This window comes from Trichoderma asperellum, chromosome 4 (genome assembly GCF_020647865.1).
Source record: "Trichoderma asperellum chromosome 4, complete sequence".
Lineage (NCBI taxonomy): Eukaryota > Fungi > Ascomycota > Sordariomycetes > Hypocreales > Hypocreaceae > Trichoderma > Trichoderma asperellum.
In genome coordinates, this window is record NC_089418.1 from 1,030,108 (window position 1) to 1,044,789 (window position 14,682).

Sequence of the window (14,682 nt, forward strand, 5' to 3'; positions counted from 1 at the left end):
TCCTTGGTGTTGACAAAAACGCAGATGGCAAGCCAGATCTAGTTATTTTGCCTGGTGGTGCCGTAGATCTGAATGGAGATGGCCGGGCTGATACTACCGTTCTCCCTCATGGTGGCATTGATATTGACGAGGATGGGAGACCAGATATATGGCTGTACCCTCATGCAACCAATGGCATTAACACGTCACAACCTATTGGAAATGATACTATCATTACCCAGCCTATTGGAAATGGCACTACTATTATCCTTACTGGAAATGGCACTATCGTCACTCAACCCATTGGAAATATTACTATCATTACCCAGCCTATTGGCAAAGATACTATCATTACCCTTACTGGAAATGGCACTATCATTACTGAAGCCACTGGAAATAGTACTGTTATTACCCTTACTGGAAATAGCACTATCATTACTCAACAGCCCGTTGGAAATGGCACTATCATTACCCAACAACCCGTTGGAAATAATACTATCATAACCCTTACTGGAAATGGCACTGCCATTACTCAACAACCTGTTGGAAATGGTACTATCATTACCCTTACTGGAAATGGCACTAACGTTACTCAACAACCTGTTGGAAATAGTAGTATCATTACCCTTCCTATTGGAGATGGCACTACTATTACTCAACCCAATGGAAATCACACTACTATTGCCCAGCCTATTGGAAATGGTACTATTATTACTCTTCCTATTGGGAATAGCACTACTATTACCCAACCCATTGGGGGGGATGGTGCTATTATTACTCAACCCATTGGGAATGGCACTGTTGTTACTCAGCCCATTGGAAATGATACTATCATCACCCAGCCTATTGGAAATAGCACTGCTATTACTCAACCCAATGGAAATAACACGACTATTACCCAGCCTATTGGAAATAACACTGCTGTTACTCAAACCATTGTAAATAGTACTATTATTATCCAGCCCATTTGGAATGGCACTATCGTTACTCAACCTATTGGACAAGGTAGTATCGTTACCCAGCCCATTGGAAATGGCACTATCATCACTGGAGGCGCTCCCATTACCAGTGGATCTACCATTAGCTTCATTCTTCCAATTGTGGGTCTGAGCGCTGGCACTCCGATAGATACAAATGGCGACGGCGTACCAGATGTTTATATTGGGCTTAATGGTGCTGTCGATCTTAATGGCGATGGCGTTCCAGATCTCTTTATTAACGTTGACGGTACCGTTGATATCAATGGCGATGGTATCCCAGATGCTATGGTTGACCTGGATGGTGGCGTGGATATTAATGGAGACGGCATACCTGATGTCAGAATCGTGTTTGTACTTGGTGCCGGAAATGGCATATCTCTCATTGGTGCACCAGTCGATACTAATGGTGACGGCATACCGGACACTATAGTCGGTGTTGATGGTGGTGTCGATGTTAATGGAGATGGAAAGCTGGATATCCAAATTGGCCTGAATGGGAACGTTGATCTTAACAGAGATGGCAAACCGGACTCCAAAATAACCCCTGACGGAGGCATCGATCTGGACGGTGATGGCAGACCAGATGTTTTCATCCTCGCTGTCATACTTCTTGCAACATCAACGCCAATCATCCCACCAGGTACCCCTGTTGATCTCAATGGAGACGGAAAGTCCGACACATATGTTGGCCTGGGTGGCGGTATTGATCTCAATGGCGATGGAATCTATGACATCTTTGTTAACGCTCTGGGCGGCTTAGATCTTAATGGCGATGGCAAGCCCGACTTGGTAGTCAGCCTTGGTAGCACTGTAAACCTCGGTCCTGGCAAACCAACTATCACTATTGGACTCAGCAATCCTCCAAATGTTACTGGTGGCAATAACACATCTGGATCCAATGGAACAGCGGTTACAGTACCGGCGCTTCTTGGTAACGGTTTCTCTATTCCCGGACTTGGTGTCGACCTCAACGGCGACGGACAGCCTGATACCTCCATTGGCATTAATGGCGGTATTGACCTAAACGGAGATGGAAAGCCGGACCTGACTGTGAACTCCAACGGCGGCATTGACCTAAATGGCGATGGTATCGTTGATACTTTTGTTACTTCGACTGGTGGTATCGACACTAATGGAGATGGCAAACCGGATCTCATTATTCTCCCGCAAATCAACACTTGGGGAGATGGAAACTCTGGCGGCTTTGTGCTTCCCGGGCTTGGAATCGATCTCAATGGCGATGGCCAGCCTGATACAGTTATTGGTCCTGATGGAGGCGTAGACACCAACGGCGATGGAATCCCTGATCTCTTTATCGGAATCAATGGGCAAGTCGATACTAATGGAGACGGCAAGTCCGATACTGTGATTGATGCCAATGGGGGAATCGATGTAAATCACACCGGCAAGCCGAGTCTGTCCATTATTGGAGTTGTTGGCGCCATAGTCCCCAGCAACCAAACAGGCAATGGCACCGCAACCGGCACTGGTAACCTGCCCGACGTGAAGATTAACGGAACATCTATTATCGGCGCTGGCGTTGACCTTAACGGTGATGGACTGCCTGATGTTATAATTGCTGTCGGTGGAGGTATCGACATGAATTTAGATGGAAAGCCCGACATTACTATCTTGAATGGTGGCGGAGTCGACACCAATGGTGATGGACAACCTGATACATTTGTCCTTCCTGGCGGGATCATTGACCTCAATGGGGATGGCAAACCTGATTTGACCATTCTGCTCGGTAATTTACTTGGTGGTGTACTGGGTGCTATCGGCAATACACTTGCCCCTGTTCTCGCAAACATAGGCGCTGGCACATTTGTTGATCTTAATGGAGACGGCAAGCCAGATACGACCATTGGTATTGGAGGCGGCATTGACACCGACGGCGATGGCATTCCCGATATCATCATTGCTGCTGATGGCCTCGTGGACCTTAACAGAGATGGAATTCCTGATGTTATCATTGGTCTCAATGGAGGCATTGATACCAACGGCGATGAAAAACCTGATATCTTTGTCATGTTTGGTCTCCTAGGTGAATTAGTTTCAGGTCTAATAGGCAACCTTGGCAATCTTGGAACTCTTGGTATCGCTACTGGATTTCAAATAGGCATTGGCTCCCTCGTCGATCTTAATGGAGATGGAATAGCAGACACTGCGATTGGTTCTGGAGGTCTCATCGACCTTGGGGCTACCGGCCTTCTCACCGTTACTATTTTGCCCGGGGGTGGCGTGGATATCAATGGTGATGGAGCACCCGATAGCATTATCAGCCTCAGTGGAGGCATCGACCTCAACCTAGATGGCTTCCCTGATATCCAAATCTTACCTGGTGTTATTGGACCTGGCGGTCTCCTTGGTGCAAATGGCACTGGTCTGAACCTCAATAGCACTGGTCCTCTAAATGGTACGAATGTGACGGGAACTCCCATTGTAGGAGGCAATGGCACTAGTCCCGTTAACCTTGGGAATCTCGGCATCGGCCTTGGCATTCAGATTGGCTCTCCAGTCGATCTTAACCTCGATGGAATACCCGATACAGTAATTGGACCTGACGGAGGCATCGATACCAACGGCGATGGTATTCCCAACATTTGGGTCCAATTTGGCGGAGGGGTTGATTTACATGGCAATGGAGATATAGATACCTACGTTACTGCCACTGGAGGTATTGACATTAATGGGGATGGAATTCTCGACATTTATCTCGGAGTGGGAATCAGTCTTGAACATCAAATAGGAGAAAGTGCGGGGGGCGGCACTCTGCCTGGAGGTCTACTCAACGGAACTCTTCCTGGTAGTACCTTAAACGGCACTCTGCCTGGAGGTCCACTTAACAGTACTTTACCTGGTAGTCTCTTAAACGGCACGTTACCCGGTGGCCTACTTGACGGTACTTTGCCTGGTAACCTTTTAAATGGAACTTTACCTGGCGGTCTCTTGAATACCACATTACCTGGTGGTTTACTCAACGGTACTTCACCTGCTGATCTCTTGAATGGAATTTTGCTCGGCGGCCTTTTGAACAGCACTTTACCTGGTCTTTTAAACAGCACTCTTCCAGACCTCTTAAACAGCACTCTGCCAGGACTGCTTAATAATACTTTAACTAGTGATTTACAAAACGGTACTCTACTAGGTCTTTTAAATACCACTCTCCCAGGCCTTTTGAACAGCACTCTACCTGATCTCCTGCCAGGTCTCTTAAACGGGACTTTGTCAGATCTTCTGAATGCCACTTTGCCTGATCTACTGAACAGCACTCTGCCTAGCCTTCTGCCTGGTCTCTTAAATGGGACCTTGCACAATGTCCTGCCAGGCCTTCTAAACGGCACTCTACCGGGTCTCCTTCCAGGTCTCTTAAATGTGACTTTATCAGGTTTCCTGAATGCCACTCTGCCTGGCCTTATAAACAATACTATACCAGATCTCCTTCCAGGTATCTTAAACGGGACTTTACCAGGTCTTCTAAACACCACTTTGCCTGCTCTCCTGAACAGCACTCTACCTGATCTTCTACCTGGACTCTTAAATGTAACTTTATCAGGTTTCCTAAACGCCACTTTACCTGGTGTTCAAAACGGTACTCTACCAGGTCTCCTAAATGCCACTCTGCCAAGTCTCCTGAATAGCACTCTGCCTGATCTTCTACCAGGTCTCTTAAACGGGACTTTATCAGGTTTCCTAAACGCTACTCTACCTGGTCTCTTAAACGGAACCCTTCCTAATGTCCTCCCGGGTCTTCTAAACGGCACCCTACCAGATCTCCTTCCAGGTATCTTAAACGAAACTTTGCCAGGTCTTCTAAACACCACTTTGCCTGCTCTCCTGAACAGCACTCTGCCTGATCTTCTACCAGGTCTCTTAAACGTAACTTTATCAGGTTTCCTAAACGCCACTCTGCCTAATCTCTTAAACAGCACTCTGCCAGGTCTTTTAAACGGGACTTTACCTAATGTCCTGCCTGGTCTGTTGAACGGGACTTTACCTATGGTCCTGCCAGGTCTTTTAAACGGAACTCTGCCAGGCCTCCTGAATAGCACTCTGCCTGATCTTTTGCCAAGTCTCTTAAACGGCACTTTACCAGGTATCCTGCCTGGTCTTGTAAATGGGACTTTGCCTAGTCTCCTAAATGACACCCTTCCAGGTCTCTTAAACGGGACTTTGCCTATTGTACTGCCAGGTCTCCTGAACGAGACTCTGCCTGGTCTTCTGCCAAGTCTCTTAAACGGCACTTTACCTATTATCCTGCCTGGTCTCCTAAATGGAACTTTACCTGGTCTCCTAAACGGCACTTTACCTAGTCTCTTAAACGGGACTTTACCTGGTCTCTTAAACGGGACTTTGCCTATTATTCTGCCAGGTTTATTAAACGGAACTCTATCTGGTCTCTTAAACGGGACTTTACCTATTATTCTACCTGGTCTTTTAAACGGCACTTTGCCTACTATCCTGCCTGGTCTCTTAAATGGAACTCTGCCTACTATCCTGCCAGGTTTATTAAACGGGACGTTGCCTACTATCCTGCCTGGTCTCCTGAACGGGACTTTGCCTGGTCTTTTAAATGGTACTTTACCAAGTCTCCTAAATGGAACTCTACCTGGTCTCTTGAACGGGACTTTGCCTATTTTCCTGCCAGGTCTATTAAACGAGACTCTACCTGGTCTCCTGAACGTGTCTCTTCCAGGTCTCTTAAATGGAACTCTGCCTATTATCCTGCCAGGTCTTTTAAACGGGACTCTGCCTACTATCCTGCCAGGTTTATTAAATGGAACTCTGCCAGGTCTCCTGAACGGAACCCTGCCTGGTCTCTCAAACGGCACTTTACCTATTATCCTGCCAGGTTTATTAAACGGGACTCTGCCAGGTCTCTTGAATGTATCTCTGCCAGGTCTCTTAAACGGGACTTTGCCTACTATCCTGCCAGGTTTATTAAACGGGACTCTGCCAGGTCTCTTAAACGGCACTTTACCTGATCTCTTAAATGGAACTTTACCAGATCTTCTGCCAAGTCTTATAAATGGAACTTTACCAAGTATCCTGCCTGGTTTCCTGAACGGAACATTACCTGGTCTCCTGAACAGCACTTTACCTAGTCTTTTAAATGGAACTTTATCTATTGTCCTGCCAGATCTTCTGAATGGGACTTTGCCTGGCCTTTTAAATGGCACCCTTCTAGGTCTCCTAAATGGCACTTTACCTGACCTCTTAAACGGGACTTTGCCTGGTCTTCTAAACGGCACTCTACCTAGTCTCTTGAATGGGACTTTGCCTAGTTTCCTAAACGGCACCCTTCCAGGTCTTCTAAATGAAACTTTACCAGGCCTTCTACCTAGTCTCTTGAACGGGACTTTGCCTAGTCTCCTGAATGGGACTTTGCCTGGTCTCCTGAACGGCACTCTGCCAGGTCTCCTAAACGGCACTCTACCAGGTATCCTGCCAGGTATCCTAAACGGAACTTTACCAGGCCTTCTACCTAGTCTCTTGAACGGGACTTTGCCTAGTCTCCTGAATGGGACTTTGCCTAGTTTCCTAAACGGCACTCTGCCTGATCTCCTAAACGGCACCCTTCCAGGTCTTCTAAATGAAACTTTGCCTAGTCTTCTGAACGGGACTTTACCAGACCTCCTACCTAGTCTCCTAAATGGGACTTTGCCTGGTCTCCTGAACGGCACTCTACCTAGTCTCTTGAACGGGACTTTGCCTAGTCTCCTGAATGGGACTTTGCCTAGTTTCCTAAACGGCACTCTACCTGATCTTCTAAACGGAACTTTACCAGACCTCCTACCTAGTCTCCTGAATGGGACTTTGCCAGGTCTTCTGAACGGCACTCTACCAGGCCTTCTACCTAGTCTCCTAAATGGGACTTTGCCTGGTCTCCTGAACGGCACTCTACCAAGTCTCCTAAACGGCACTCTACCTAGTCTCTTGAACGGGACTTTGCCTAGTTTCCTAAACGGCACTCTACCTGATCTCCTAAACGGAACTTTACCAGATATCCTGCCAGGTCTCCTAAATGAAACTTTACCAGGCCTTCTACCTAGTCTCTTGAATGGGACTTTGCCTAGCCTTTTAAACAGCACTCTGCCTAATCTCTTAAACGGGACTTTACCTGGTCTCCTAAATGACACTCTGCCTGATTTGGTAAATGGGACTTTACCAAGTCTCCTAAATAGCACTCTACCTGATTTAGTAAACGGGACTTTACCTAGTCTCCTGAATGGCACTCTGCCTGGTTTAGTAAACGGGACTTTGCCGGGACTCCTAAACAGCACTCTGCCTGGTTTATTAAACGGGACTTTACCGGGTCTCTTAAATAGCACTCTATCTGGTCTCCTTAACGTCACTGGTACTGTCCTTAACGGCACCGGCGAACTGCTCAATGGAACTCTATCCGGTCTTAATAGCACCGGTACTATCCTTAATGGCACTTTATCTGGTCTCCTAGGAAATGGTACAACTGGTACTGGTATTAACCCAAGCTTGCTTGGGGGTCTTTTAGGGAATGATACTGGCATTAGCAATTCGACTGGTGGTCTCCTAGGTGGCCTGCTCGGTAATGGTAGTTCAATGAGCACTGGAGGCACGGAAATTGGTCCTGGCCTGCTTGGTGGTCTGCTAGGAAATGGCACAACAGCTACTAACAACACCACTGGCGGTCTCCTTGGTAGTGGTCTTCTAGGAAACGGCACTGGAACAACTGGCAATTCTACCGGTATCCTAGGTGGTGTACTAGGAAACAGTACTGCAACAATTGGAAACTCTACTGGTGGCTTGCTCGGCGGTCTTCTAGGCAATGGCACTGCAACAACTGGCAACTCTACTGGCAATAGCACTAGTGGCCTACTTGGTGGTGTCCTAGGTGGAAACGGCACAGTAGGCTTGAATTTGACAGGTACGATTGGAACTGTCACAAATGGAACCGAGACCAGCGATCCTACCGGTCTTCTTGGCGGCCTTTTGGGAGGAGGTTCTACTGGAGCAACGGGAACTGGAAGCACCGGAACAGCTAGCGAAAACTCAGGTCTCCTAGGAGGCCTTCTAGGAGGAGGTTCTACGGGGTCAACAGGCACAGGAAGCACTGGAACAACTGGTGATCTCCTCGGCGGCGTCCTTGGAGGGGGCAGTACAACAAGCACAGGAGGCATGACTGGAACAACCGGAAACTCTACTGGTCTCCTAGGTGGTTTACTAGGAAGCGGTACTGCAACAACTGGAAACTCTACTGGTGACTTGCTTGGTGGTCTTTTGGGAGGAACCAATAGTTCAGCTGAGAGTACTGACATATCTGGTAGTCTTGGAATAACAGGAGGTATTAACACAACTAGCAGCGCTACAAGCGGCGGCGGCCTCCTCGGCGGAGGTGCCTCTACAACGACCGGCACCACTGGGTCGACTGGTTTAACTAGCGGCACTGCAGGTGACGGTCTGCTTGGGGGCCTTTTAGGCATTAACTCTACATCAGCAGGGGGCACTGGCCTCCTTGGTGGTCTTTCAGGTGGAGGCACAAGCTTAACGGGCACCACTGACACAACCAACTCCACTGCTTCCACTGGAAGCAGTGGTGGTCTTCTTGGAGGTCTCCTAGGCAACGGTACAACTGGTACAAACAACTCTACTGGGCTTCTTGGCGGTCTTCTAGGTGGAGGAACTGGCTTAACTGATACAACCAATTCAACTGGTTCTACCGGAAGCACTGGTGGTCTTCTTGGAGGTCTCCTAGGAACAGGCACCGGATCTGCAGGAATAACTAACACAACTGCCCCCACCGGTTCTACTGGTTCAACAGGAACTGGTGACATTCTCGGGGATATTCTAGGAACAGGAGCCACAGGCACTACCAACACAACTGGTACTACTACCAACTCAACCGCCGCCACTGGCAGTGGCCTTCTCGGCGGCCTCTTGGGCGGAGGAACTGGCACAACGGGCACAACCAATTCCACTGGCACAGCAACTAACACAACTGGTGTAACCAACTCTACCGACTTGACTGGAACCGGTGGTGTTTTTGGTGACCTCCTAGGCACAGGTTCAACGTCAACAGTAACCAATTTAACAGGCGCTTCTGGAGGCACTGGTACTGGTCTTCTAGGCGGTCTTCTAGGCGGCGGAACCGGTTCGACGGGCGCGACTAATATAAGTGATACAACTACAACCAATACAACTGGTTCTACTGGTACTGCCGGTGGCCTTCTCGGCGGCCTCCTAGGAACAGGGACTGGTACTGCTGGTACTGGCTCTACTGGAGTAGCTAACGCAACCGGCGCAATTAATTCAACTAGTTCAACTGGCACTGGTTTAACTGGTACCACTGGCGGTCTTATTGGCGGCCTTCTAGGCAATACTACGGGAACAACCAATTCTACTAGCACGGCGACCAATTCAACAGGCTCTACTGGGAGCTCTGGAACTGGTGGTCTTCTCGGCGGTCTCTTAGGAACAGGCACCGGATCTACAGGAACAACAAACACAACCACGCCTGGTCTCGGAATATCACTTAATGGGACCTTAAGCCTGGGCAACACCAACGTAACTGGTATTGGCTCTACTGGGGTAACTAACACGTCCGGCACAACCAATTCAACTAGTTCTACCGGAACTGGTGGCATTCTAGGCACGGGCTCAACATCAACAGGAACTACTGGTACTGGCCTTCTTGGTGGCCTCCTAGGCAATACCACTACAGGGGTCAACAGCACTACCGGTACAACTGGTACTACTGGCACTGGTCTCCTTGGCGGTCTTCTAGGCAATACTACTACAGGTATAATTAACTCTACTGGCACAACAACCAACATCACAACTGGCGCAACTAATTCTACTGGTACGACCGGCAGTGGTCTTCTCAGCGATCTTCTAGGCAATACCACTGCAGGAGTAACCAACTCTACCGGCACAACTGGTACTGGTACTATCGGTACAGGCCTTCTCGGTGGCCTCCTAGCAACAGGAACTACAGGAACCCCTTCTACCGGCACAACTGGGACAACTGGGACAACTAATTCAACTGGTACGACTGGCACTGGGCTTCTGGGAGGTCTCCTAGGCACAGGCAACCTCACCAATACCATCGGAACCACAGTCACAGTCAACACGACCACGCCTGGTCTCGGAATTTCAATCACTGGATCCTTAGGCACAGGCAACCTTACCAATACCACTGGAACCGCAGTCACAGTCAACACGACCACACCTGGTCTCGGAGTTTCAGTAACCGGATCTTTGGGCCTCGGCAACCTTACCAATACCACTGGAACTGTCCTCAATACAGGAGCAACAGTTTCCACCAACATTACGGGTACAAGCAGGAACACCACAACTACCGGTACTGCTGGTACCCTCACCAACATCACCGGTATCCTCACAAACATTACCGGCATCCTCACAAACATCACCGGTACTATCACAAACACCACCAAGCCAGCAGGAACAACAACAACTGGCCTTCTGGGCGGTGGTCTCTTGGGCGGCCTCCTAGAAAAAATCGTCATGCTGAAGGCCCTCTTACTGCAGACGCATTGAGTATATTGAGCTTAGATATGGGAGGAAAATGGGAAGGGGTAAGGGGGGATAGGAAAAAGAAAAGGATAAGGGGTTGGATTGGGTTGGATTAATGATTCACGGGAGGGGAAAGTCACCTAGAGATTTCAAAGAAAGGGGACTGATTTTTTCTTTTGTTATTTTATGATTATCATGTTTCTTGTTTCTCTCTTCTCTTTCCTTTGTCCTCTTTTTTTTTTTTCAGTTTCTAAAATAGTACAGATCTTTAGATAGGTTCTGTCAATTGATCTAACTATTCAACATTCTCCATTACCATAACGACTTGTGCAATTTGTGATGTAGAACAAGGTGTGACACAAAGTCTCAAGTAGCGAACAACATCTGGTTTTGAAAATGACTGTTTGCCTGGACTTAGATATTATTCAAGAGTGTATCAAACTATAATTTCGCAGCCATACATGGTATATCCAACTCCTTATCCTAAACACCGGGCACACGAGGGTGCCTCCTGACCATTGCAATTCCCTGCATGTTTCTTTTTCAAAAATGTTTTTCTCTAAACCAGCCGGTCACCAATTTCTAGCCCTCTCCATTTGCTAGATCATGCTAGTTAACCAAAAGCACGCCACCTATGGAATAAGTGATCTCATACAACGTAATCAAAAGGCATAAATGGACGAACCAACTAAGCCCTATCTCATCAAAGGCAAAGAAAAAACTACCATCACAGCATCTATGCTCCAAAAGCCTCGCTCACAGTCTCTCCTTCATCTGGCGTCACGGCCATTTCTAACAGCTCGTGGGCCGCCTCAACTACCTCGCCGTCAATTCCAGCCTCCATGACTAGGTCTTCTTCAGCAAAGGTCAATCTTCCAAGCGCAATGAGATATCTTTGGCTACCTCCGTGCGAAAGTGAGAGCTTTCGAGTGATTTCAGCCAAATTGGCTGTACACGGGTCTGTAGCTAGAGTGTGAATAAGTGTCACGCATTGGGAGATGATACGATATAGCTCAGCGGAAGTTGTAGATTCAGAAAATTTCAGCGATGAAGATGTCATGGCATCAGGAAGAGGGGGTAGAATGCTAGGAGGGATGGGTTGATCATAAAGCTCGTCAATCGATGTGCTCAAGCAAGCAACTAAGCGTGGGATGGCGTTATCGTGAGATGCCAGCTGCTTGGCACCAAATTCATACCTTGCAAAGGTTATTAATGTTCGAAGAGCAGCTAGTCGTACGCTTCGTTTCTGAGCAGGGGTAGTTGTAGCGCGAGGATGCTCCATCAACTTAGCAGATACTCGCTCAATGACGGCTCGCGCAACTGATAGCGTGTCTTTTTCATCGGATATGGGGCCGATAGAGTCGGGAAGCGAGGATGTCGCTAGCAGATCAAGCATGCCAATTATATCGGAGGTTTTCTGCTTCGGCATCAAGAGGAGAAGGGTGAAGTCAAGAGAGATGAGTTTCCAAAACGCAGCAGAAGTGTATTTAACTCCCTCTTCAGTCTCAGTGGGGGTTGTTGTACATGCCAAAGATGCAGTGTAAAGCAATGACAGAATTTGGCTCGTATCTATCTGTTGTTCCAAGATGGCATGGTCATCATTGTTGGCGACCGTGCCATCGGAAGCGCGCGACGGCCCTTCCGCAACTGTAAATATTATGGTCTGTGCCACGGGCACAAGTCTGGAGATGATGAGCGGGGCAACAGACGAGGTGTGGAGCTGAAAGGTGAAAGCAATGAGCGAGACAAGGTATTTAATAGGCTCCCAAAACTGCTCTTCAAAACATCTAGTCCAGAGGATGATGATTTGCTCCGCAAAATCCACGAGAAGCTGCATTGGTTGATAGGGGTTTCCCATCAGGGGAAGTCTTTCGAATATGAGGGTTGAGAAGGATGTATTGGGGTCAGAAGGGAAGGAGATGCGTGAGAGTATGTCGAAAGTCGGAGGCTGCCCTTGGGCAAAGCCGTGATCGAGAACAATTTGCAAGAACTAGCAGAGTTGATTATAATTAGCATCTCTAGCGGATGGCAAAGAATAGGGCGTTGGCATTTCCCGTTTTCTTTCTATTTTCAAACTTACATCAAATGGAGCTGTGGGAGCTGCAACCACAATAGGCTGCTGCAAAGCCAGCTGAGAGACTGGGTTCATGCCCTCGCTCACTTCTGCATCGCCGGTGTGTATATCAAGAGGCTTCATGGGGGACTCTGATACGGGGCGCTTTCGCTTCCCTTTGCTCGGCGTTCTTTCCCCAATGTTGGTAGCAACGGAGCCAGCAGTCTTGCTTCTCCCTTGGCCTTTGCTCGGACTTGCAGCAATATCCATCTCGTCAAAGCCATCGGCAAAGCCCCATGTTTTGCTAGCCTTCTTCGGCGTCGTCATGTTGATGGCGGGAGGCTCCTTTCTGCGGGCTCGGTCATTAGCCTCTTTCATATCGCGCTGCATGAACTGGAGCTCGGTGTTGGCGTGCTTCTCCGCCGCTATAGCCGCTTCCATCGCCTTTTCTTGTTTTTGTAACTGCTCAGCATTGAGCTTTCGGAGGCGGGCGATCTGCTCATCGTAGTTTTGCTGCGCCTTTGTGGAGTTTGAACGAAGTATTGAAGTTTCGCCGCGAGCTGCATTGAGCTCTGCTTCCAAAACACGAATTCGCTTTTGCAACGCTGTCACCATAGGTCCAGACTGCGCCTGGGATGACATTGGCATCGCCGCAAGCTGCGCAGTCTGAGGGCGAGCTGCACTTTGCGAAGAGTCAGGGAACCGCTGAGATCCCATGAACGGTTGATTCATGGGCCGGACGCTCGTGATTCGAGGCCGCTCCGCCAGAGGAGCTCCTGGCCTGGCAGCCGCGGCATCAATCGCAGGATTCCATCGAGGATTGGGCACAGGAGGAATGGAGGGCCGTGTAGGCTGTAGCCCTCTCTGTTGTCGCAGCGTCTTGTCGACTATTGGCCTCCCCACAGGGACGCCGGCGTCGTTGATCACCTCAGTAGTATCCAAATCATCGTCCTCCTGCCCCCAGGCATAGTCGAGCTGATCGGCCTGTTGCGTGAAGGCATGCTGGGCCTGGGTGAACTGAATGGCGTTGTTCTCGAGCTCTTGAAGCACATTATCGGTCAGGTCGTCGAACCCGTCGTCGGAAAACTCGTCGAGATCCATCGTTCATGGATCTTCAGCTCAGATGCATCATGGCTCGAGGCGTCTATGCGCAGCGTATTTGCACAGCACTGCGTCATGAATTGCCTGTGCGATGCAGTCATGGAACAAGGCCGCGGTCTCTTGGGAATTCCCCACGATAAGATATCGATATCGACGCGACCCAGCGCGAGGTCACGTTTTTGCCAGTGCAAGTGGCTAGTGCTATTAATTTGATGTGGCTGAGCATCCCCAAAAAAAGTGCCTCAGCAATGCGAGTGCGCACAGTTTGATAACTAATAAGTCTATTAAAATTACGGGAGAGTAGTTACAAGTTGAAGAGCCCAAAAGCAGACAAAGTTGACCAAGTAATGGTTGTGGAGAGAAGGACAAGACAATTGCCAGAAGGCGGGTTAGGCGCGGATGTATACAGGTGCTTACAAGTTACGGCTCATTGTACCTGGCAGGACGAATGCACCCAAGCGATACTTCGTACATACAAGATATTTGGGCCCTTGATCCAATCAATTCATAGTTAGAAAGGCCTCTGAGACCGGCCAATTACAGCATCTTGGGTCTAGTCCCGAGGCCAGCTGGAAGAGGCGGCGCAAACTCAGCCCGGAATGCATGCCAGCAATCAATCAATACTGCAGGCCATGTCGCATGACGTAGACACCAGATATCAGAGGGCCGTTTGCAGACGGTTCAAGGTGCACTGCAGCGCATTTGACAGCAGCTAGCTTTCCACTAAAGTAAAATGAGGATCAAGTAATGAAACCACTGCTGCTTGTCTAAGTGATCCATGCTTGCGCACGAGGGCGCACGCACCCAGTTAGATTTCAGGGGATTATGTAAAATTACCCCCAAGATACCTCCAAGACACCTGGGCGCCACCGCAAATTAAAAGTACTGTCACATGCGGATTTTATTTTGCGGGGAGTTGCAGAAGTCCGGTCCATACTAAACTGAAAGTTCCAGCAAAAATTGCGCCGTGCGAGGCCCGAGAAGCCCAGCTAGAGCCTTGCTCGCTTCCAGCGCTAAGCGTCGGGGCACTACAGCGCGCAGTCCAGCACACGTAGCTTG

The 14,682-nt window shown here is 48.8% G+C and overlaps 2 protein-coding genes across 2 annotated transcripts; one reads left to right on the forward strand and one right to left on the reverse strand.

Moving 5' to 3' along the window:
* Positions 1 to 1,244: 1,244 nt before the first annotated feature.
* On the forward strand, positions 1,245 to 10,922 carry TrAFT101_006735 (uncharacterized protein; the record flags this gene model as incomplete). Its single annotated transcript, XM_066127861.1, has 3 exons — positions 1,245 to 3,741; positions 3,796 to 5,775; positions 5,860 to 10,922. The coding sequence occupies 3 exons, from the start codon at positions 1,245 to 1,247 to the stop codon at positions 10,491 to 10,493; spliced, it is 9,111 nt and encodes a 3,036-aa protein (XP_065983974.1). The 3' UTR covers positions 10,494 to 10,922.
* On the reverse strand, positions 10,816 to 13,785 carry TrAFT101_006736 (uncharacterized protein). Its single transcript, XM_024902015.2, has 2 exons — positions 12,550 to 13,785; positions 10,816 to 12,459 (listed from the first exon to the last, which is right to left on the reverse strand). Exons 1-2 carry the CDS (start codon positions 13,621 to 13,623, stop codon positions 11,206 to 11,208), a joined length of 2,328 nt encoding a protein of 775 aa, XP_024758391.1. The 5' UTR covers positions 13,624 to 13,785; the 3' UTR covers positions 10,816 to 11,205.
* Between the last annotated feature and the right edge of the window lie 897 nt (positions 13,786 to 14,682).